The sequence below is a fragment of the Oncorhynchus mykiss genome, chromosome 1 (genome assembly GCF_013265735.2).
Source record: "Oncorhynchus mykiss isolate Arlee chromosome 1, USDA_OmykA_1.1, whole genome shotgun sequence".
NCBI lineage: Eukaryota > Metazoa > Chordata > Actinopteri > Salmoniformes > Salmonidae > Oncorhynchus > Oncorhynchus mykiss.
Genome location: NC_048565.1, coordinates 93,868,556 through 93,894,584, shown reverse-complemented (window position 1 = coordinate 93,894,584; position 26,029 = coordinate 93,868,556). Strand labels below are relative to the sequence as shown.

Below are 26,029 nucleotides of genomic sequence, written 5' to 3'. Positions count from 1 at the left end.
TAACCACATAAACTTACCATTAAAAAACGCTCCCAAAGCCAGACTATAGCTGCCAAATAAAAACCCAGAAACAATTTGTCTTGGCCATCGCGCCAGGCAGCATAGCAGTCGTCAAACTAAGCCCTCTGCATCTGTCTATGCAGAAACAGGTTGTAGAGGGGCAGAAAAATGAGCGGCCTGTAAAACAGGGCCTTGCATCACAAACGGCACCCTATTCCCTATATAGTGCACTACTCTTAACAAGAACTCTATGGGGCTCTGGTTAAAAGTAGTGCACCACATAGGGAATAGGGTAGCAATTGGGAATGCACTCAAGGGCTTAACAATTACCCCTATCACTCCTTAGAGGAGGAAAACTGTTGGCACGTTTTGGGAACGACATTCCTGATGATGTCCAGAAAAATGAGCAGACTCGTTACTCCTACTTGACATGTGTGAACGCTGAACGGTTCTTTTTTCCAGCTTTGCATGTCTTCACTGTGTTAAAGACTTGTATTACTCTGACTGTAGATCGTTGTCTTGGATCAATTAACACAGGGATGAATTTCCATTTCCATTCATCACTGATACCCTGACTACACCACTTGTGTCGCGTGCGCGAGCGTTACAAAATTAATTTAGAAATCTATGTTATTCAATTATTGCACCCACACTGCTCGCGCGCGTCAACGAGCGTCCGCGTTGCCAAGGGCTAAAATAGAAGTCCTTTCTATTTCTGACGCAGATCACGCTGCAAGTCCTGCCTCTCCCATCTCCTCATTGGTTTATAGAAGCAGCTACCCACGTGCCATCTCCTCATTGGTTATGCCCACGTGGGTGACTGAAAGATGAACTGTTTTGCCGGTTGTCGTGGTAATACTATGAAAGTTTAGATGCCATATAAGTTCAAAGATGAAAAAGCCTAGAAGGAGGAGAGATGACTAGAAACGATTCGGTTGACCGTTTTATGTGTTGATTAATTGGCGGAGTAGAGGACCTTGTGCATTTCAGGTAAAATAACAACTCAGTGTTTAACGTTGTATCCCAGGACAAATTAGCTAGCAACAGCAAGGTAGCTAAATAAGACAAATTAGCTAGCAAGTGCAAGCTAGCTAAATAAGACAAATTAGCTAGCAAGGGCAAGCTAGCTAAATAAGACAAATTAGCTAGCAAGTGCAAGCTAGCTAAATTGCCATAACGTTAAATGTTTACTGTTTTTCGCCCTGTCCCCAAATTACTGTTATTGGTTCAGAGTTTGTTTTGATATTTTAACCTGCGTGTCGTAATCTCGTCTCAGGGGACAAAATATATTTTTGCATGATTGCGCACGATGGCGCACGATGGCGCACGCACGCAGCTGGTTTGGGTTTCGTGTAAGGTGTGTTTATATGGTAACTCTGTTAATCTTTAGTTTCAGAGAGAAACAGAGAAGAACACAGAGGCAGAGAGAAACAGAGGCAGAGAGAAACAGAGAACAACAACATTGATGATGAGACAGTTGATGAGAATGCCCGTTGCTTCAGGCTAATCTTACTGCTTTGCTAGTCGGTCACTGGAGCGTTGAGGTTCATTAGACCATGGGTTAATGACATGACAATACATACAGGAGGCCCACTGACACACACACACACACACACACACACACACACACACACACACACACACACACACACACACACACACACACACACACACACACACACACATACACACACACACACACACACACACACACACACTCACCTGAGACCTGAGCAGGTACTGAGGCTGACGTCAGAATAGATGTGTCCCTGCACCATTCCGTGGTAGTAGCAGTTCGTCTGAGAAGAGAGTTTTACATACTGTTAGGGCAAGGCCAGACTGTCAGGGTAGGTAGGAGGGGCAGGAAGGTAGGACAGAGAGTTTAACATACTGTTAGGACAAGGCCAGACTGTCAGGGTAGGTAGGAGGGGAAGGAAGGTAGGACAGAGAGTTTAACATACTGTTAGGACAAGGCCGGACTGTCAGGGTAGGAAGGAGGGGCAGGAAGGTAGGACAGAGAGTTTAACATACTGTTAGGATAAGGCCAGACTGTCAGGGTAGGTAGGAGGGGCAGGAAGGTAGGACAGAGAGTTTAACATACTGTTAGGACAAGGCCAGACTGTCAGGGTAGGTAGGAGGGGCATGAAGGTAGGACAGAGAGTTTAACATACTGTTAGGACAAGGTCGGGCTGTCAGGGTAGGTAGGAGGGGCAGGAAGGTAGGACAGAGAGTTTAACATACTGTTAGGACAAGGCCAGACTGTCAGGGTAGGTAGGAGGGACAGGAAGGTAGGACAGAGAGTTTAACATACTGTTAGGACAAGGCCAGACTGTCAGGGTAGGTAGGAGGGACAGGAAGGTAGGACAGTGGAGGAAGTATCTGGTTTGAAGTGAAAATACAGCTTCTGTCTATGGTCCAGACCCAGGCCATCTATGGTCCAGACCCAGGCCATCTATGGTCCAGACCCAGGCCATCTATGGTCCAGACCCAGGCCATCTATTGTCCAGACCCAGGCCACCTCCTCTGGTACCTATGGTCCAGACCCAGGCCATCTCTGGTCCGGACCCAGGCCATCTCCTGTGGTACCTATGGTCCAGACCCAGGCCATCTCCTGTGGTACCTATGGTCCAGACCCAGGCCCTCTCATGTGGTACCTATGGTCCAGACCCAGGCCATCTATGGTCCAGACCCAGGCCATATCATGTGGTACCTATGGTCCAGACCCAGGCCATCTCTGGTCCAGACCCAGGCCATATCCTGTGGTACCTATGGTCCAGACCCAGGCCCTCTCATGTGGTACCTATGGTCCAGACCCAGGCCATCTATGGTCCAGACCCAGGCCATCTCTGGTCCAGACCCAGGCCATCTCCTGTGGTACCTATGGTCGAGACCCAGGCCATCTCATGTGGTACCTATGGTCCAGACCCAGGCCCTTCCTCCCTGACTACTTCACTGCTGCACAGTAAAACATGGACATGTGGTTTCTCCACCCCTCCCTTCTCCAAATATAGACCTCTGTACATTTCAGGATTCGTCTTTACTCTTTTCCAAGGTGGTTGTTGTTCACCTGCTGCTGATTCCACATGTTCAGCGTCTGATCAGTTTTCTCAGAGAGACCCGTCGTGTAATTATTGGTCCTTCACCGTGGAACTAGGAAGTTCCAGAAGACCAGACCTCTTAACTTAGTCCACTCTCCAAAGCTTCTACTCTGCCTTCTAGAATGTTCCAGAAGGCCAGACCTTAGTCCTCTCTCCAAAGCTTCTACTCTGCTTTCTAGGATGTTCCAGAAGACCAGACCTCTTAACTTAGTCCACTCTCCAAAACTTCTACTCTGCTTTCTAGGATGTTTTCCAGAAGACCAGACCTTAGTCCTCTCTCCAAAGCTTCTACTCTGCTTTCTAGGATGTTTTCCAGAAGACCAGACCTTAGTCCACTCTCCAAAACTTCTCCTCTGCTTTCTAGGATGTTTTCCAGAAGACCAGACCTTAGTCCTCTCTCCAAAGCTTCTACTCTGCTTTATAGGATGTTCCAGAAGACCAGACCTCTTAACTTAGTCCACTCTCCAAAGCTTCTACTCTGCCTTCTAGGATGTTCCAGAAGTCCAGACCTTAGTCCTCTCTCCAAAGCTTCTACTCTGCTTTCTAGGATGTTCCAGAAGACCAGACCTCTTAACTTAGTCCACTCTCCAAAGCTTCTACTCTGCCTTCTAGGATGTTCCAGAAGTCCAGACCTTAGTCCTCTCTCCAAAGCTTCTACTCTGCTTTCTAGGATGTTCCAGAAGACCAGACCTCTTAACTTAGTCCACTCTCCAAAACTTCTACTCTGCTTTCTAGGATGTTCCAGAAGGCCAGACCTTAGTCCTCTCTCCAAAGCTTCTACTCTGCTTTCTAGGATGTTCCAGAACACCATACCTCTTAACTTAGTCCACTCTCCAAAACTTCTACTCTGCTTTCTAGGATGTTCCAGAAGGCCAGACCTTAGTCCTCTCTCCAAAACTTCTACTCTGCTTTCTAGGAGGTTCCAGAAGACCAGACCTTAGTCCTCTCTCCAAAACTTCTACTCTGCTTTCTGTCTTCTATGAACATCTACAATAATTTCCCTGTACACAAGTGTCCTTTCCTGTCATCCCTACTTCAGCCTGAAGTATTCTGACGTGTATATCGACGTCTTAAGTGTTGGCCCAGTCCTCAACTACACGCTAGTCCATACCGAGTCCTGCCAGACACATTTTGGCCCCCGAAACGGTACCCTATTCCCCATTTAGTGCACTAATTTTGACCAGTCCCTTATGAACCCTGGTCAAAAGTAGTGCACTAAATACAGAATAGGGTTCCGTTTGGGACATAAACACACCCTTTTCAGGTGTATGTAAAAGAAGAAGAGCCATTACATTAGATAAAGCTACAGCGTGTAGCAGAGAGAAGCAGGGTCAGATCTAGTACAGAACAGAACCCTGCATTAATACTATGACCTCGTGTTCCATTGATGATGTCAGAACTGCGATGGATATCATGTGTTGGGGGGGGGGGAGAGATGGATGGTCAAATTACCATCCACCCCCCCCCCCCCCCAACAAATGATATCCATCACCTGTTTTAAACGGAAACTACAGATGTAATTTGACACCTGACCTGCTTTAAATGAAAACTACAGATGTAATTTGACACCTGACCTGATTTAAATGGAAACTACAGATGTAATTTGACACCTGACCTGATTTAAATGGAAACTACAGATGTAATTTGACACCTGACCTGATTTAAATGGAAACTACAGATGTAATTTGATCACTCTGATCTCGTCTGTTGATGAGGATTTTTAGGAAAAAAATCAAACTTTGTACTGTATTCAAGGTTTAAAGTTTGTAATTTCCACTTTAAAAAAAAATGTCAGATTTTTTTTTTTTGATTTTTGCCCTAACATAAACTGTATCAACCCCTACAATAATGTCCATTAATTATAATCAACACAATAATTCACATTTCCTGTTGCTGCAGGATTATTTTCCTGCTGTAGCAAACTGGCTCAAATTAAGATCCCAAAATGGAAAGGAGAGATTGGAATGGCCTGTTGTACACCTCTGTGAATGTTGTACACCTCTGTGAATGTATCAAACTGTGGAGATTGGACTGTCCTGTTGTACACCTCTGTGAATGTATCAAACTGGGGAGATTGGACTGCCCTGTTGAACACTTCTGTGAATGTTGTACACCTTTGTGAATGTACAATCTATCAAACCTGTATTTTGTTCATAATTACCATATGTTTATTCTTACACTTTTTGTATGGATACAATACGTTCTGAGCTCTTGTATTTTAACTATCTGTCATGAAGGACAAGGGTCTCCCTTCCTGTGTCTGGTACGTCCTTTGAGTGAGGAACAATGCCTGGAAACTCTTCCATTACAGAGAGCTATAAAACAGACAAATGAAAGGGGAAGGACGGAGAAGTGAAGAGGCTATCACTCATCACTCCCTCCCTCCCTCATCCCTCCCTCCCTCACTCATCACTCCCTCCCTCCGTCTAATACCTTGCCTCTGACAGACGCTTAGCTGGCATAAAATACTGATACATGAAATGGGGGAATGAAGGGGCTCAGATTCCCCCCTCCCCCCTAACTCCCTCCAGACTGGCCAATAAATCACCAATGGATCAGTCCGTCTTAGACTGATGGAAGACTGGAAGTCCCACACTCCCATGAAGGGACCCAGTTACTAGGGGACTGTGGAACCCTCCAGTCTGACACTCCCATGAAGGGACCCAGTCACTAGGGGACTCAGTCACTAGGGGACCCAGTCACGAGGGGATCCGGTCACTAGGGGATCTGGTCACTAGGGGATCCAGTTACTAGGGGACTCAGTAACTAGGGGATCCAGTCATGAGGGGATCCTGTCACTAGGGGATCCAGTCACTAGGGGATCCAGTCACTAGGGGTTTGAGTCACTAGGGAATTCGGTCACTAGGGGACCCAGTCACGAGGGGATCCGGTCACTAGGGGATCTGGTCACTAGGGGATCCAGTTACTAGGGGACTCAGTAACTAGGGGATCCAGTCATGAGGGGATCCTGTCACTAGGGGATCCAGTCACTAGGGGTTTGAGTCACTAGGGAATTCGGTCACTAGGGGATCCAGTCACTAGGGGATCCAGTCACTAGGGGATCCAGTCAATAAGGGATCCAGTCACTAGGGGATTGAGTGTCACTAGGGGACCGGGTCACTAGGGGATCCGGTTACTAGGGGACCCGGTCAAAAGGGGATCCGGACACCAGGGGATCCGGTCACCAGGGGATCCGGTCACCAGGGGCCCCAGTCACCAGGGGACCCAGTCACCAGAGGATCCAGTCACCAGGGGATCCAGTCACCAAGGGATCCAGTCACTAGGGGATCCAGTCACTAGGGGACCCGGTCAATAGGGGATCCGGTCACTAGGGGATCCGGTCACTAGGGGACCCGGTCACTAGGGGATCCGGTCACTAGGGGATCCGGTCACTAGGGGAACCGGTCACTAGGGGATCCGGTCACAAGGGGATCCGGTCAATAGGGGATCCGGTCACTAGGGAATCCGGTCACTAGGGGACCAGGTCACTAGGGGATCCGGTCACTAGGGGATCCGGTCACTAGGGAATCCAGTCACTAGGGGATCCAGTCACTAGGGGATCCAGTCACTAGGGGATCCAGTCAATAAGGGATCCAGTCACTAGGGGCTTGAGTGTCACTAGGGGACCGGGTCACTAGGGATCCGGTCACTAGGGGACCCGGTCACCAGGGGATCCGGTCACCAGGGGATCCGGTCACCAGGGAACCCGGTCACCAGGGGACCCGGTCACCAGGGGATCCGGTCACTAGGGGACCCGGTCACTAGGGGATCCGGCCACTAGGGGATCCAGTAACTAGGGGATCCTGTCACTAGGGGACCCAGTCACTAGGGGGACTGGGGGAATAGCAGGGACTGGTGAGGTGATGTGGGTCGAGATGTCCCCTGCTGAGGGGGGGAGGAGCTTTTGTTATGTCCCCAGCTAAGGGGGGGAGGAGCTTTTGTTATGTCCCCTGCTGAGGGGGGAGGAGCTTTCGTTATGTCCCCTGCTGAGGGGGGAGGAGCTTTCGTTATGTCCCCTGCTGAGGGGGGGAGGAGCTTTCATTATGTCCCCTGCTGAGGGGAGGAGCTTTCATTATGTCCCCTGCTGAGGGGAGGCGGAGCTTTCATTTTGTCCCCTGCTGAGGTTAGGAGCTTTCGTTATGTCCCCTTCTGAGGGGAGGAGCTTTCATTATGTCCCATGCTGAGGGGAGGAGCTTTCATTATGTCCCCTGCTGAGGGGAGGAGCTTTCGCTATGTCCCCTGCTGAGGGGAGGAGCTTTCGTGATGTCCCCTGCTGAGGGGAGGAGCTTTCATTATGTCCCCTGCTAATAGTAGGGGTATTGTTGGTCAGATCAAGCTGAGTTCACAGGGACCCCAAGCGCACCAGCCCTGTGTGTGTACTAGACTCTCAGTGGATTGCTCCCACCCAGACCCGGTCCAGTCTGGTTCATCACAGCTCCCTTATTGTGCCTGTGTTGTGGAATGTCTGTGCTGAGTGGGTCAAACCAACCCAGACCCGGTCCAGTCTGGTTCATCACAGCTCCCTTATTGTGCCTGTGTTGTGGAATGTCTGTGCTGAGTGGGTCAAACCCAGCCAGAGTCAGGGATAGTCTGACCTAGTCCCAGTCCACAGCAGGATCAACTGAAACATGATGCCCTGTGTGGAAAAAATTGTCCACGTGAATGTGTGGGTTGAACATGTACTGCATGATAGAAGCAAGATGTTCATATTTTCATGAATGTTCCGTAAGGTTTAACCATTTGCCGTGTATCAAGTCCGTAATTAAATTCCTACTTTCACAGTGTTTCATCTTGTATATTTACAGTAACTTCTTCACTTTGGGAAACGTAGAAAGGAACAATGGACTGGACACAGAAAGACCAAGCAAGCAGACCACATCTTCTTTGACAGACTGAACTGTGGGTACTAGTCACTACCCACAATACACCTCTCCTCTCCACAGTCCCACCATAGCAGCTTCAGCAGACAGACTGAACTGTGGGTACTAGCCACTACCCACAATACACCTCTCCTCTCCACTGTCCCACCACAGCAACTTCAGCAGACAGACTGAACTGTGGGTACTAGTCACTACCCACAATACACCTCTCCTCTCCACTGTCCCACCACAGCAGCTTCAGCAGACAGACTGAACTGTGGGTACTAGCCACTACCCACAATACACCTCTCCTCTCCACTGTCCCACCACAGCAGCTTCAGCAGACAGACTGAACTGTGGGTACTAGCCACTACCCACAATACACCTCTCCTCTCCACTGTCCCACCACAGCAGCTTCAGCAGACAGACTGAACTGTGGGTACTAGCCACTACCCACAATACACCTCTCCTCTCCACGGTCCCACCACAGCAGCTTCAGCAGACAGACTGAACTGTGGGTACTAGTCACTACCCACAATACACCTCTCCTCTCCACTGTCCCACCACAGCAGCTTCAGCAGACAGACTGAACTGTGGGTACTAGCCACTACCCACAATACACCTCTCCTCTCCACTGTCCCACCACAGCAGCTTCAGCAGACAGACTGAACTGTGGGTACTAGTCACTACCCACAATACACCTCTCCTCTCCACTGTCCCACCACAGCAGCTTCAGCAGACAGACTGAACTGTGGGTACTAGCCACTACCCACAATACACCTCTCCTCTCCACTGTCCCACCACAGCAGCTTCAGCAGACAGACTGAACTGTGGGTACTAGCCACTACCCACAATACACCTCTCCTCTCCACTGTCCCACCATAGCAGCTTCAGCAGACAGACTGAACTGTGGGTACTAGCCACTACCCACAATACACCTCTCCTCTCCACTGTCCCACCACAGCAGCTTCAGCAGACAGACTGAACTGTGGGTACTAGCCACTACCCACAATACACCTCTCCTCTCCACTGTCCCACCATAGCAGCTTCAGCAGACAGACTGAACTGTGGGTACTAGCCACTACCCACAATACACCTCTCCTCTCCACTGTCCCACCACAGCAGCTTCAGCAGACAGACTGAACTGTGGGTACTAGCCACTACCCACAATACACCTCTCCTCTCCACGGTCCCTCCACAGCAGCTTCAGCAGACAGACTGAACTGTGGGTACTAGCCACTACCCACAATACACCTCTCCTCTCCACGGTCCCACCACAGCAGCTTCAGCAGACAGACTGAACTGTGGGTACTAGCCACTACCCACAATACACCTCTCCTCTCCACGGTCCCACCACAGCAGCTTCAGCAGACAGACTGAACTGTGGGTACTAGACTAAACTGATATTACAGGAGCGTCAACATTTCCTTCAGTCCGTTTTCCTCTAAACGGAGGGACGACAACCCCTCATCCTGACAGGTTCAACAAGAGGTCTCTGAGCTCCATAGAGAGAGGGAAGAACAACAGCATGGTAATAGGCTTGAAGTATGCCTTGTTATTGTATGGTAATAGGTTTGAAGTATGCCTTGTTATTGTATGGTAATAGGCTTGAAGTATGCCTTGTTATTGTATGGTAATAGGTTTGAAGTATGTATTGTTATTGTATGGTAATAGGTTTGAAGTATGTATTGTTATTGTATGGTAATAGGTATGTAGTATGCCTTGTCGTTTTCCTGTTTGTCTGTTAGTTGCCAAGTGGTTCTATCAATCTAGGACATAGAGATTACTTAACCCTCATAGCCTGGTTCCTCTCTAGGTTTCTTCCTAGGTTCTGGCCTTTCTAGGGAGTTTTTCCTAGCCACTGTGCTTCTACGCCTGCATTGCTTGCTGGTTTGGGGTTTAAGGCTGGGTTTCTGTACAGCACTTTGTGACATCAGCTGATGTAAGAAGGGCTTTATAAAGACATTTGATTTGATTTGACTTAACTCCAAATTGTGAGACTCCATTAGACTTAGTACCGTACCGTGAGGTTGTGAGACTCCATTAGACTTAATACTGTACTGTGATGTTGTGAGACTTCATTAGACTTAATACCGTACCGTGAGGTTGTGAGACTCCATTAGACTTAATACCGTACCGTGATGTTGTGAGACTCCATTAGACCTAATACTGTACTGTGAGGTTGTGAGACTCCATTAGACTTAATACTGTACTGTGAGGTTGTGAGACTCCATTAGACTTAATACTGTACTGTGATGTTGTGAGACTCCATTAGACTTAATATCGTACTGTGATGTTGTGAGACTCCATTAGACTTAATATCGTACTGTGATGTTGTGAGACTCCATTAGACTTAATATCGTACTGTGATGTTGTGAGACTCCATTAGACTTAATATCGTATTGTGATGTTGTGAGACTCCATTAGACTTAATATCGTACTGTGATGTTGTGAGACTCCATTAGACTTAATATCGTACTGTGATGTTGTGAGACTCCATTAGACTTAATATCGTACTGTGATGTTGTGAGACTCCATTAGACTTAATATCGTATTGTGATGTTGTGAGACTCCATTAGACTTAATATCGTACTGTGATGTTGTGAGACTCCATTAGACTTAATATCGTACTGTGATGTTGTGAGACTCCATTAGACTTAATATCGTACTGTGATGTTGTGAGACTCCATTAGACTTAATATCGTACTGTGATGTTGTGAGACTCCATTAGACTTAATACCGTACCGTGATGTTGTGAGACTCCATTAGACCTAATACTGTACTGTGAGGTTGTGAGACTCCATTAGACTTAATACTGTACTGTGAGGTTGTGAGACTCCATTAGACTTAATACTGTACTGTGATGTTGTGAGACTCCATTAGACTTAATATCGTACTGTGATGTTGTGAGACTCCATTAGACGTAATATCGTACCGTGAGGTTGTGAGACTCCATTAGACTTAATACTGTACTGTGAGGTTGTGAGACTCCATTAGACTTAATACTGTACTGTGATGTTGTGAGACTCCATTAGACTTAATATCGTACTGTGATGTTGTGAGACTCCATTAGACTTAATATCGTACTGTGATGTTGTGAGACTCCATTAGACTTAATATCGTACTGTGATGTTGTGAGACTCCATTAGACTTAATATCGTATTGTGATGTTGTGAGACTCCATTAGACTTAATATCGTACTGTGATGTTGTGAGACTCCATTAGACTTAATATCGTACTGTGATGTTGTGAGACTCCATTAGACTTAATATCGTACTGTGATGTTGTGAGACTCCATTAGACTTAATATCGTATTGTGATGTTGTGAGACTCCATTAGACTTAATATCGTACTGTGATGTTGTGAGACTCCATTAGACTTAATATCGTACTGTGATGTTGTGAGACTCCATTAGACTTAATATCGTACTGTGATGTTGTGAGACTCCATTAGACTTAATATCGTACTGTGATGTTGTGAGACTCCATTAGACTTAATACCGTACCGTGATGTTGTGAGACTCCATTAGACCTAATACTGTACTGTGAGGTTGTGAGACTCCATTAGACTTAATACTGTACTGTGAGGTTGTGAGACTCCATTAGACTTAATACTGTACTGTGATGTTGTGAGACTCCATTAGACTTAATATCGTACTGTGATGTTGTGAGACTCCATTAGACGTAATATCGTACCGTGATGTTGTGAGACTCCATTAGACTTAATACCGTACCGTGAGGTTGTGAGACTCCATTAGACTTAATACCGTACCGTGATGTTGTGAGACTCCATTAGACTTAATATCGTACCGTGATGTTGTGAGACTCCATTAGACTTAATACCGTACCGTGATGTTGTGAGACTCCATTAGACTTAATATCGTACCGTGATGTTGTGAGACTCCATTAGACTTAATACCGTACCGTGATGTTGTGAGACTCCATTAGACTTAATACCGTACCGTGAGGTTGTGAGACTCCATTAGACTTAATACCGTACCGTGATGTTGTGAGACTCCATTAGACTTAATACCGTACCGTGATGTTGTGAGACTCCATTAGACGTAATATCGTACCGTGATGTTGTGAGACTCCATTAGACTTAATATCGTACCGTGATGTTGTGAGACTCCATTAGACTTAATACCGTACCGTGATGTTGTGAGACTCCATTAGACTTAATACCGTACTGTGAGGTTGTGAGACTCCATTAGACTTAATACTGTACTGTGAGGTTGTGAGACTCCATTAGACTTAATACTGTACTGTGATGTTGTGAGACTCCATTAGACTTAATATCGTACTGTGATGTTGTGAGACTCCATTAGACTTAATATCGTACTGTGATGTTGTGAGACTCCATTAGACTTAATATCGTACTGTGATGTTGTGAGACTCCATTAGACTTAATATCGTATTGTGATGTTGTGAGACTCCATTAGACTTAATATCGTACTGTGATGTTGTGAGACTCCATTAGACTTAATATCGTACTGTGATGTTGTGAGACTCCATTAGACTTAATATCGTACTGTGATGTTGTGAGACTCCATTAGACTTAATATCGTACTGTGATGTTGTGAGACTCCATTAGACGTAATATCGTACTGTGATGTTGTGAGACTCCATTAGACTTAATATCGTACTGTGATGTTGTGAGACTCCATTAGACTTAATATCGTACTGTGAGGTTGTGAGACTCCATTAGACTTAATACCGTACCGTGATGTTGTGAGACTCCATTAGACTTAATACCGTACCGTGATGTTGTGAGACTCCATTAGACTTAATATCGTACCGTGATGTTGTGAGACTCCATTAGACGTAATACCGTACCGTGATGTTGTGAGACTCCATTAGACTTAATACCGTACCGTGATGTTGTGAGACTCCATTAGACTTAATACCGTACCGTGATGTTGTGAGACTCCATTAGACTTAATATCGTACCGTGATGTTGTGAGACTCCATTAGACTTAATACCGTACCGTGATGTTGTGAGACTCCATTAGACTTAATACCGTACCGTGATGTTGTGAGACTCCATTAGACTTAATACCGTACCGTGATGTTGTGAGACTCCATTAGACTTAATACCGTACCGTGATGTTGTGAGACTCCATTAGACTTAATACCGTACCGTGATGTTGTGAGACTCCATTAGACTTAATACCGTACCGTGATGTTGTGAGACTCCATTAGACTTAATACCGTACCGTGATGTTGTGAGACTCCATTAGACTTAATACCGTACCGTGATGTTGTGAGACTCCATTAGACTTAATACCGTACCGTGAGGTTGTGAGACTCCATTAGACTTAATATCGTACCGTGATGTTGTGAGACTCCATTAGACTTAATACCGTACCGTGATGTTGTGAGACTCCATTAGACTTAATACCGTACCGTGATGTTGTGAGACTCCATTAGACTTAATACCGTACCGTGAGGTTGTGAGACTCCATTAGACTTAATATCGTACCGTGATGTTGTGAGACTCCATTAGACGTAATATCGTACCGTGATGTTGTGAGACTCCATTAGACGTAATACCGTACCGTGATGTTGTGAGACTCCATTAGACTTAATACCGTACCGTGAGGTTGTGAGAGCCGGTGACCGCGCTGCCGTCTTCCAGGTAGTGTGTTTCTGTGTAGTGACTGGCAAACAGACCACTAGAAATGAGACACAAAAAGAGCAAGAGTTAAAAGAAGGGAATCTCAAAGAGGACAGCTCAGCGTGAGGGACACATTTAGAGAGAGGGCTGGGAGGGGAGAGAGAGGGATGGGAGGGGAGCGAGAGAGAGGAGAGAGGGCTGGGAGGGGAGAGAGAGGGATGGGAGGGGAGAGAGAGGAGAGAGGGCTGGGAGGGGAGAGAGGACTGGGAGGGGAGAGAGAGGGCTGGGAGGGGAGAGAGGAGAGCAGGCAGGGAGGGGAGAGAGAGGAGAGAGGGCAGAGAGAGGGCTGGGAGGGGAGAGAGAGGGATGGGAGGGGAGCGAGAGAGAGGGAGGAGAGGGGAGAGAGAGAGAGAGAGGGAGGGAGGGGAGAGAGAGAGATGGGAGGGGAGAGAGAGGAGAGAGGGCTGGGAGGGGAGAGAGGGCTGGGAGGGGAGAGAGAGGGCTGGGAGGGGAGAGAGAGGAGAGAGGGCTGGGAGGGGAGAGAGGGCTGGGAGGGCGGGAGAGGGAGGGGAGGGGAGAGAGGAGAGCAGGCAGGGAGGGGAGAGAGAGGAGAGAGGGCAGAGAGAGGCCTGGGAGGGGAGAGAGGGCTGGGAGGGGAGGAGAGAGGGATGGGATGGGAGGGGAGGGGAGGGGAGAGAGAGGAGAGAGGGCTAGGAGGGGAGAGAGGGCTGGGAGGGAGGAGAGAGGGATGGGAGGGGAGGGGAGTGAGAGGAGAGATGGCTGAGAGGGAGGAGAGGGCTGGGAGGGAGGAGAGAGGGCTGGGAGGGGAGAGAGAGGAGAGAGGGCTGAGAGGGAGGAGAGGGGAGAGAGGGCTGGGAGGGAGGAGAGAGAGAGAGGGAGGAGAGGGGAGAGAGGGCTGGGAGGGAGGAGAGGGGAGAGAGGGATGGGAGGGAGGAGAGGGGAGAGAGGGCTGGGAGGGAGGAGAGAGAGAGGGGAGAGAGAGAGAGGGAGGGAGGGGAGAGATAGAGAGGGAGGGAGAGAGAGAGAGAGAGAGAGGGAGGGAGGGGAGAGAGAGAGAGGGAGGGAGGGGAGCGAGAGAGAGAGAGGGAGGGAGGGGAGAGAGAGAGAGATAGGGAGGGAGGAAAGAGGGAGGGAGGGGAGAGAGGGAGGGAGGAGAGGGGAGAGAGAGAGAGAGAGGGAGGGAGGGGAGAGAGAGAGAGAGAGGGAGGAGAGGGGAGAGAGAGAGAGAGAGGGAGGGAGAGAGAGAGAGAGAGAGAGGGAGGGAGAGAGAGAGAGAGAGGGAGGGAGGGGAGCGAGAGAGAGAGAGGGAGGGAGGGGAGAGAGAGATAGGGAGGGAGGAGAGAGGGAGGGAGGGGAGAGAGAGGGAGGGAGGAGAGGGGAGAGAGAGAGAGGGAGGGACCAGCAGCAGGGGTAGATCCTGGAACTACTATGAGCTCACACAAACACTGGGAACCCTTATGAGTTGATTATTACAGCGTGGTGTGTGTGTGTGTGTGTGTGTGTGTGTGTGTGTGTGTGTGTGTGTGTGTGTGCACGTGCGTGCGTGTGTGTGTGCACGTGCGTGCGTGTGTGTGTGTGTGTGTGTGTGTGTGCGTGCGTGTGTGTGTGTGTGTGTGTGCGTGCGTGTGTGCGTGTGTGTGACCTCAGGACAGCCAGATGAGGAACACCCATCACAGACAGCTTGAGAGTCTTCCTGACCTCACTGCTAGGACTGTTAGAGTTGCTTCTGGCCTTGTCAGGGACATGATGTTTCCTGGACCCTGCTTTCATAACCCACAAAACAAACCACAGAACTGGCAGTGATCCCCCCCAGTGATCCCCCCCAGTGATCCCCCCCAGTGATCCCCCGGATCAAAGCCAGGCTGGAAAGAGCAGAAAAGTCCAATGGAATCAAATTAAGTTGTTTTAATTAGTGTCAACGCTCTGACTCAGACAGAAACTCAACGTCAGTGGACTATAAGAATAACAAGGTATCAATTAAAATGTAATGAATATGTAAACCATCACCCAACCATTCACACAGACATACACCAGCTTCCCTGACCCAGTGGGTCACCTGTTCATCTATGGGAAGGAGGGCAAACAGGCTCCGTCTATGAGAACACAAGCAGAGAAAGCAGATCGATGGTCAGATCAGACTGCGGACGGTGATTTGATTTTTTTATCAATTTGAAACACGAAGCGACGATGCCTGTTTTCAAAGACCGAATGTACACACACACACACACACACACACACACACACACACACACACACACACACACACACACACACACACACACACACACACACACACACACACACACACACACACACACACACACACACTAGTTAACATTTAAATTGTTAACATGGAGCTGGTAAACATGGAACTAGTTAACATTGAACTAGTTAACTAGTTAACATTGAACTAGTTAACATTGAACTGGTTAACTAGTTAACATGGAACTAGTTAACATAGAACTGGTTAACTAGTTAACATTGAACTGGTTAACATAGAACTAGTTAACATGTCCCTGGCATATAGCAGATATAGACAGTTCTGACAGGAGAATGGGGACAATCAGGAATCACATGGAGATTTCAAACTGAGTCATGACTTTAGGAACCTTCTTCACGTGGAGATCTCAAACTGAGTCATGACTTTAGAACCTTCTTCACATGGAGATCTCAAACTGAGTCATGACTTTAGGAACCTTCTTCACGTGGAGATCTCAAACTGAGTCATGACTTTAGAACCTTCTTCACATGGAGATCTCAAACTGAGTCATGACTTTAGGAACCTTCTTCACATGGAGGTCTCAAACTGAGTCATGACTTTAGGAACCCTCTTCACATGGAGATCTCAAACTGAGTCATGACTGTAGAACCTTCTGGATATGATTTGGACGAGCGATAAAAAACAGTCCCCAGAAACAGAAATTTGTTTAAACTGAAAAGAATCCAACATTGTTCGACAGTGCCAGACGCTAGTCCGCGGCCACAGCACACTGCCTGTCTGCAGTAATGACAGGATTTATTGTAAGCCTTATCTAAACGAAATACATTCTCCTAATCAACGCCATGAGACATCCTTTTCAGCAATATAAAAGTTATGGATTTTTCTACATTGGAGGCAGAATGCCTCAACGCCAGTTGACTTACACCGTATCTGACACAGTGGATTTTCCTGAACTCTTCAGAACTCAGAGGGGTCTTTTAGAACCTTTCCTACATAAAAAATGCTTCTAAAAGGACATAGCATCATAAAAGGTTCTATGTAGATAATACGGTTCTACCTCTATAAAGGGTTCTATGTAGATAATAAGGATCTACCTCTATAAAGGGTTCTATGTAGATAATACGGTTCTACCTCTATAAAGGGTTCTATGTAGATAATACGGTTCTACCTCTATAAAGGGTTCTATGTAGATAATACGGTTCTACCTCTATAAAGGGTTCCGTGTAGATAATACGGTTCTACCTCTATAAAGGGTTCTATGTAGATAATACGGTTCTACCTCTATAAAGGGTTCTATGTAGATAATACGGTTCTACCTCTATAACGGGTTCTATGTAGATAATACGGTTCTACCTCTATAAAGGGTTGTGTGTAGATAATAAGGATCTACCTCTATAAAGGGTTCTATGTAGATAATAAGGATCTACCTCTATAAAGGGTTCTATGTAGATAATAAGGATCTACCTCTATAACGGGTTCTATGTAGATAATACGGTTCTACCTCTATAAAGGGTTCTATGTAGATAATAAGGATCTACCTCTATAAAGGGTTCTATGTAGATAATACGGTTCTACCTCTATAAAGGGTTCTATGTAGATAATACGGTTCTACCTCTATAAAGGGTTCTATGTAGATAATACGGTTCTACCTCTATAAAGGGTTCTATGTAGATAATACAGTTCTACCTCTATAAAGGGTTCTATGTAGATAATACGGTTCTACCTCTATAAAGGGTTCTGTGTAGATAATAAGGATCTACCTCTATAAAGGGTTCTATGTAGATAATACGGTTCTACCTCTATAAAGGGTTCTATGTAGATAATATGGTTCTACCTCTATAACGGGTTCTATGTAGATAATACGGTTCTACCTCTATAAAGGGTTCTGTGTAGATAATAAGGATCTACCTCTATAAAGGGTTCTATGTAGATAATAAGGATCTACCTCTATAAAGGGTTCTATGTAGATAATAAGGATCTACCTCTATAACGGGTTCTATGTAGATAATACGGTTCTACCTCTATAAAGGGTTCTATGTAGATAATAAGGATCTACCTCTATAAAGGGTTCTATGTAGATAATACGGTTCTACCTCTATAAAGGGTTCTATGTAGATAATACGGTTCTACCTCTTTAAAGGGTTCTATGTAGATAATACGGTTCTACCTCTATAAAGGGTTCTGTGTAGATAATACGGTTCTACCTCTATAAAGGGTTCTATGTAGATAATACGGTTCTACCTCTATAAAGGGTTCTGTGTAGATAATAAGGATCTACCTCTATAAAGGGTTCTATGTAGATAATACGGTTCTACCTCTATAAAGGGTTCCATGTAGATAATATGGTTCTATCTCTATAAAGGGTTCTATGTAGATAATAAGGATCTACCTCTATAAAGGGTTCTATGTAGATAATACGGTTCTACCTCTATAAAGGGTTCCATGTAGATAATATGGTTCTATCTCTATAAAGGGTTCTATGTAGATAATAAGGATCTACCTCTATAAAGGGTTCTATGTAGATAATAAGGATCTACCTCTATAAAGGGTTCTATGTAGATAATACGGTTCTACCTCTATAAAGGGTTCCGTGTAGATAATACGGTTCTACCTCTATAAAGGGTTCTTCTTCAGGGACAAAGGCCTGGAGAATCCTTTTTCCTAAAAGCATACCTGCTGCAATCTCTTTTTATCACAAAAAGTTATGGATTTTCTGACAAGAATCAAGAGAGCGCTTCAACACCATCTAAGTCACCATATAGCATTCAAGTTTTCAGAAGTCTAAATATCTAATATTCTCTCCTGTTACTAGTTTTCAGAAGTCTAAATATTGAATATTATCTTCGGTTACTAGTTTTCAGAACTCTAAATATCTAATATTCTCTTCGGTTACTAGGTTTCAGAAGTCTAAATATCTAATATTCTCTCCTGTTACTAGTTTTCAGAAGTCTAAATATTTAATATTCTCTCCTGTTACTAGTTTTCAGAAGTCTAAATATCTAATATTCTCTTCGGTTACTAGGTTTCAGAAGTTTAAATATCTAATATTCTCTCCTGTTACTAGTTTTCAGAAGTCTAAATATCTAATATTCTCTTCGGTTACTAGGTTTCAGAAGTTTAAATATCTAATATTCTCTCCTGTTACTAGTTTTCAGAAGTCTAAATATCTAATATTCTCTTCGGTTACTAGTTTTCAGAACTCTAAATATCTAATATTCTCTCCTGTTACTAGTTTTCAGAAGTCTAAATATCTAATATTCTCTTCGGTTACTAGTTTTCAGAACTCTGAACTTGATGTGCAAGGCCTTTTTACAGCCCATGAACTATAAAAATGCTTCGCACGTCAAACATTTAACACGTCAATATGGATGAACGTAAGTATCTAAGGTCTTTTATATGGTAATTACGCAGTGCTACAGACGTCATGTTCCTCTGGCAGTAACGTAACCAAGCGCTCTCCTTTAATCATGACTCGGAGAGAGAATTACCTACACAGACAGCCACAGTCTCCAGGAAGGTACATCCAGCCTCTGCTCTACGGGGAGACATCAAACCCCTGCTGTACCTTTGATCAGGTAGTGTAGGAGTCAGTGGGATATCATGTTGATATCAGGTAGTGTAGGAGTCAGTGGGATATCATGTTGATATCAGGTAGTGTAGCAGCCAGTGGGATATCATGTTGATATCATGTTGATATCAGGTAGTGTAGGAGTCAGTGGGATATCATGTTGATATCATGTTGATATCAGGTGGTGTAGGAGTCAGTGTGATATCATGTTGATATCATGTTGATATCAGGTAGTGTAGGAGTCAGTGGGATATCATGTTGATATCATGTTGATATCAGGTGGTGTAGGAGTCAGTGTGATATCATGTTGATATCATGTTGATATCAGGTAGTGTAGGAGTCAGTGGGATATCATGTTGATATCAGGTAGTGTGGGAGTCAGTGGGATATCATGTTGATATCTGGTAGTGTGGGAGTCAGTGTGATATCATGTTGATATCATGTTGATATCAGGTAGTGTAGGAGTCAGTGTGATATCATGTTGATATCAGGTAGTGTAGGAGTCAGTGGGATATCATGTTGATATCATGTTGATATCAGGTAGTGTAGGAGTCATTGTGATATCATGTTGATATCAGGTAGTGTAGGAGTCAGTGTGATATCATGTTGATATCATGTTGATATCAGGTAGTGTAGGAGTCAGTGGGATATCACGTTGATATGATGTAGTGTAGGAGTCAGTGTGATATCATGTTGATATCATGTTGATATCAGGTAGTGTAGGAGTCAGTGGGATATCATGTTGATATCAGGTAGTGTAGGAGTCAGTGTGATATCATGTTGATATCAGGTGGTGTAGGAGTCAGTGTGATATCATGTTGATATCATGTTGATATCAGGTAGTGTAGGAGTCAGTGGGATATCATGTTGATATCAGGTAGTGTGGGAGTCAGTGGGATATCATGTTGATATCAGGTAGTGTGGGAGTCAGTGTGATATCATGTTGATATCATGTTGATATCAGGTAGTGTAGGAGTCAGTGTGATATCATGTTGATATCAGGTAGTGTAGGAGTCAGTGGGATATCATGTTGATATCATGTTGATATCAGGTAGTGTAGGAGTCATTGTGATATCATGTTGATATCAGGTAGTGTAGGAGTCAGTGTGATATCATGTTGATATCATGTTGATATCAGGTAGTGTAGGAGTCAGTGGGATATCATGTTGATATGATGTAGTGTAGGAGTCAGTGTGATATCATGTTGATATCATGTTGATATCAGGTAGTGTAGGAGTCAGTGGGATATCATGTTGATATCAGGTAGTGTAGGAGTCAGTGTGATATCATGTTGATCAGATAGTGTAGGAATCAGTGGGATATCATGTTGATATCAGGTAGTGTAGGAGTCAGTGCGATATCAAGTTGATATCATGTTGATATCAGGTAGTTTAGGAGTCATTGTGATATCATGTTGATATGAGGTAGTGTACGAGTCATTGGGATATCATGTTGATATCATGTTGATATCAGGTAGTGTAGGAGTCATTGGGATATCATGTTGATATCATGTTGATATAAGGTAGTGTAGGAGTCAGTGCGATATCATGTTGATATCAGGTAGTGTAGGAGTCACTGGGATAAGATGTTCCCAATGTAAGTGCACTACTTTTGAACAAGGCCCACCGTGCATTATATCGGGAATAGGGTGAGATTTGGGACACACCCTCTCCCCAACCTCAGCATTGACAGAAGCATCTTCATTACCTCATTGCCATAGTTTGAATCAATAGTTATTGATATCTTAGTCACAGCAGCAGATACGTCCCGTTACACCCAGACAACAGTCCTAATTTAGGGGATTCTAGACCCAACACAAGCACACACATACCGTTCCCAGGGTTGAGGATGATACAGGGGAACCATCCTCATTATGTCGAGAGAGAGAGAGAGAGAGAGAGAGAGAGAGAGAGAGAGGGAGGGAGGGAGAGAGAGAGAGAGAGGGAGGGGGGGAGGGAGAGAGAGAGAGAGAGAGAGAGAGAGAGAGAGAGAGAGAGAGAGAGAGAGAGAGGGGGGGGAGAAAGAAAGAGAGAAAGAGAGGGAGAAGGAGAGAGCCCCATGGCACTGTGAAGTATCATGCTGTAATTGATTATGAATGCATAAACACTTCGAGATTATGTGATCAAACTAAAGTGTGTGTGTGTGTGTGTGTGTGTGTGTGTCTGTGTGTGTGTGTGTGTTTGTGTGTGTTAATGAAACTGACTCCGAAGATGTGATTGGGCCACACCAATTAGCCTAAACATTAGATTCAACTGGAGGGAAAGAGGGACTGCATGATGAGACAATGTTGTAGCAACAGTGTCCTTAGGAGAGAGGGACTGCATGATGAGACAATGTTGTAGCAACAGTGTCCGTAGGAGAGAGGGACTGCATGATGAGACAATGTTGTAGCAACAGTATCCTTAGGAGAGAGGGACTGCATGATGAGACAATGTTGTAGCAACAGTGTCCTTAGGAGCAGAGAGAGAGACTGCATGATGAGACAATGTTGTAGCAACAGTGTCCGTAGGAGAGAGGGACTGCATGATGAGACAATGTTGTAGCAACAGTGTCCTTAGGAGAGAGAGAGAGACTGCATGATGAGACAATGTTGTAGCAACAGTGTCCTTAGGAGAGAGAGACTACATGATGAGACAATGTTGTAGCAACAGTGTCCTTAGGAGAGAGAGACTGCATGATGAGACAATGTTGTAGCAACAGTGTCCTTAGGAGGAGAGAGAGAGACTGCATGATGAGACAATGTTGTAGCAACAGTGTCCTTAGGAGAGAGAGACTACATGATGAGACAATGTTGTAGCAACAGTGTCCTTAGGAAGAGAGAGAGAGACTGCATGATGAGACGATGTTGTAGCAACAGTGTCCTTAGGAGCAGAGAGAGGGACTGCATGATGAGACAATGTTGTAGCAACAGTGTCCTTAGCTTCATGTGGGATATAGAAATAGCAAGACACCTGTGCTCATTCAACAGCCTCCCCCGTTGAACAGACTCCCCCGTTGAACAGCCTCCCCCGTTGAACAAACTCCCCCGTTGAACAGACTCCCCCGTTGAACAGACATTTTTCCAGGAGTAATTCGTATGACATCAGTGCAAGCTCCTGGCTCTCTCTCTCTCTCTGTGTGTGTGTGTGTGTGTGTGTGTGTGTGTGTGTGTGTGTGTGTGTGTGTGTGTGTCTCTGTGTGTGTGTGTGTGTGTGTTCCTGGCTGGACCATCGCTCCACAGTAGAGCAGAATTCCCCTCGCTGAGCTCAACACATCCTTCACTGAGCATGTCATGACCAGAGCTGACACACACTGAGGATGTGCTAGCCAAGCCAATGAGTCGGCAACACACACACTCACACACACACACACACACAGAGAGAGAAAACAAAGGAGGAAAGAACTGCTTCTCAAGTGTGTGTGACAGCCTTGTCAGCCTCGTTGAATTCATGTCCACCTTGTGAAGGAAGGGCAATATGAAGGTCACTTTCTGTTATTAGTTTTGTAAAGACATGTCAGAAGGCCACATTACAGTGCCTTGCGAAACTTTGCGACCTTTTGCCACATTTCAGGCTTCAAACATAAAGATATAAAACTGTATTTTTTTGTGAAGAATCAACAACAAGTGGAACGACATTTATTGGATATTTCAAACTTTTTTAACAAATCAAAAACTGAAAAATTGGGCGTGCAAAAGTATTCAGCCCCTTTACTTTCAGTGCAGCAAACTCTCTCCAGAAGTTCAGTGAGGATCTCTGAATGATCCAATGTTGACCTAAATGACTAATGATGATAAATACAATCCACCTGTGTGTAATCAAGTCTCCGTATAAATGCACCTGCACTGTGATGGTCTCAGAGGTCCGTTAAAAGCGCAGAGAGCATCATGAAGAACAAGGAACACACCAGGCAGGTCCGAGATACTGTTGTGAAGAAGTTTAAAGCCGGATCTGAATACAAAAAGATTTCCCAAGCTTTAAACATCCCAAGGAGCACTGTGCAAGCGATAATATTGAAATGGAAGGAGTATCAGACCACTGCAAATCTACCCAGACCTGGCCGTCCCTCTAAACTTTCAGCTCATACAAGGAGAAGACTGATCAGAGATGCAGCCAAGAGGCCCATGATCACTCTGGATGAACTGCAGAGATCTACAGCTGAGGTGGGAGACTCTGTCCATAGGACAACAATCAGTCGTATATTGTACAACCTGGCCTTTATGGAAGAGTGGCAAGAAGAAAGCCATTTCTTAAAGATATCCATAAAAAGTGTTGTTTAAAGTTTGCCACAAGCCACCTGGGAGACACACCAAATATGTGGAAGAAGGTGCTCTGGTCAGATGAAACCAAAATTGAACTTTTTGGCAACAATTCAAAATGTTATGTTTGGCGTAAAGGCAACACAGCTCATCACCCTGAACACACCATCCCCACTGTCAAACATGGTGGTGGCAGCATCATGGTTTGGGCCTGCTTTTCTTCAGCAGGGACAGGGAAGATGGTTAAAATTGATGGGAAGATGGATGGAGCCAAATACAGGACCATTCTGGAAGAAAACCTGAAGGAGTCTGCAAAAGACCTGAGACTGGGACGGAGATTTGTCTTCCAACAAGACAATGATCCAAAACATAAAGCAAAATCTACAATGGAATGGTTCATAAATAAACATATCCAGGTGTTAGAATGGCCAAGTCAAAGTCCAGACCTGAATCCAATCGAGAATCTGTGGAAAGAACTGAAAACTGCTGTTCACAAATGCTCTCCATCCAACCTCACTGAGCTCGAGCTGTTTTGCAAGGAGGAATGGGAAAGAATTTCAGTCTCTCGATGTGCAAAACTGATAGAGACATACCCCAAGCGACTTACAGCTGTAATCGCAGCAAAAGGTGGCGCTACAAAGTATTAACTTAAGGGGGCTGAAAAATTTTGCACGCCCAATTTTTCAGTTTTTGATTTGTTAAAAAAGTTTGAAATATCCAATAAATGTCGTTCCACTTCATGATTGTGTCCCACTTGTTGTTGATTCTTCACAAAAAAATACAGTTTTATATCTTTATGTTTGAAGCCTGAAATGTGGCAAAAGGTCGCAAAGTTCAAGGGGGCCGAATACTTTCGCAAGGCACTGTATACATGTAGACATGGCAGGCCAGGTCTGAAGGTCACATTATATAGACATGTCAGGCCAGGTCTGAAGGTCACATTATATAGACATGTCAGGCCAGGTCTGAAGGTCACGTTATATAGACATGTCACGCCAGGTCTGAATGTCACGTTATATAGACATGTCAGGCCAGGTCAGAAGGTCACATGATATAGACATGTCAGGCCAGGTCAGAAGGTCACATTATATAGACATGTCAGGCCAGGTCAGAAGGTCACATTATATAGACATGTCAGGCCAGGTCTGAAGGTCACGTTATATAGACATGTCAGGCCAGGTCTGAAGGTCACGTTATATAGACATGTCAGGCCAGGTCTGAAGGTCACGTTATATAGACATGTCAGGCCAGGTCAGAAGGTCACGTTATATAGACATGTCAGGCCAAGTCAGAAGGTCACATTCTGATATGATGGCGCCGACAGAGATGGCCGCCTCGCTTCGCGTTCCTAGGAAACTATGCAGTTTTTTGTTTTTTTACGTGTTATTTCTTACATTAGTACCCCAGGTACAGTCGAGAAGAACTACTGAATATAAGATCAGCGTCAACTCACCATCAGTACGACCAAGAATATGATTTTCGCGAAGCGGATTCTGTGTTCTGCCTTTCAACCAGGACAACGGAATGGATCCCAGCCGGCGACCCAAAAAAACGACTCCGTAAAAGAGGGAAACGAGGCGGTCTTCTGGTCAGACTCCGGAGACGGGCACATCGTGCACCACTCCCTAGCATTCTTCTCGCCAATGTCCAGTCTCTTGACAACAAGGTTGATGAAATCCGAGCAAGGATAGCATTCCAGAGGGACATCAGAGACTGTAACGTTCTTTGCTTCACGGAAACATGGCTCACTGGAGAGACGCTATCGGAGGCGGTGCAGCCAGCGGGTTTCTCCACGCATCGCGCCGACAGAAACAAACATCTTTCTGGTAAGAAGAGGGGCGGAGGCGTATGCCTTATGGCTAACGAGACATGGTGTGATCACAGAAACATACAGGAACTCAAATCCTTCTGTTCACCTGATTTAGAATTCCTCACAATCAAATGTTGACCGCATTATCTACCAAGGGAATTCTCTTCAATTATAATCACAGCCGTATATATTCCCCCCCAAGCAGACACATCGATGGCTCTGAACGAACTTTATTTGACTCTTTGCAAACTGGAATCCATACATCCTGAGGCTGCATTCATTATAGCTGGGGATTTTAACAAGGCTAGTCTGAAAACAAGACTCCCTAAATTGTATCAGCATATCGATTGCGCAACCAGGGCTGGAAAAACCTTGGATCATTGTTATTCTAACTTCCGCGACGCATATAAGGCCCTGCCCCGCCCTCCTTTCGGAAAAGCTGACCATGACTCCATTTTGCTGATCCCTGCCTACAGACAGAAACTAAAACAAGAAGCTCCCACGCTGAGGTCTGTCCAACGCTGGTCCAACCAAGCTGATTCCTCACTCCAAGACTGCTTCCATCACGTGGACTGGGATATGTTTCGTATTGCGTCAGA

The 26,029-nt window shown here is 45.5% G+C and overlaps 1 protein-coding gene across 1 annotated transcript in view; it reads right to left on the bottom strand.

Moving 5' to 3' along the window:
- LOC110517068 (disintegrin and metalloproteinase domain-containing protein 12) overlaps window positions 1–26,029 on the bottom strand; it is a 221,485-nt gene that overhangs the window by 108,379 nt on the left and 87,077 nt on the right. The window contains exons 4-5 of the mRNA XM_036988835.1: window positions 13,553–13,631; window positions 1,723–1,799 (exon numbers count right to left, since the gene is read on the bottom strand). Coding sequence (XP_036844730.1) covers window positions 1,723–1,799; window positions 13,553–13,631 — 156 coding nt within the window. The remainder of the gene's footprint in view (window positions 1–1,722; window positions 1,800–13,552; window positions 13,632–26,029) is intronic.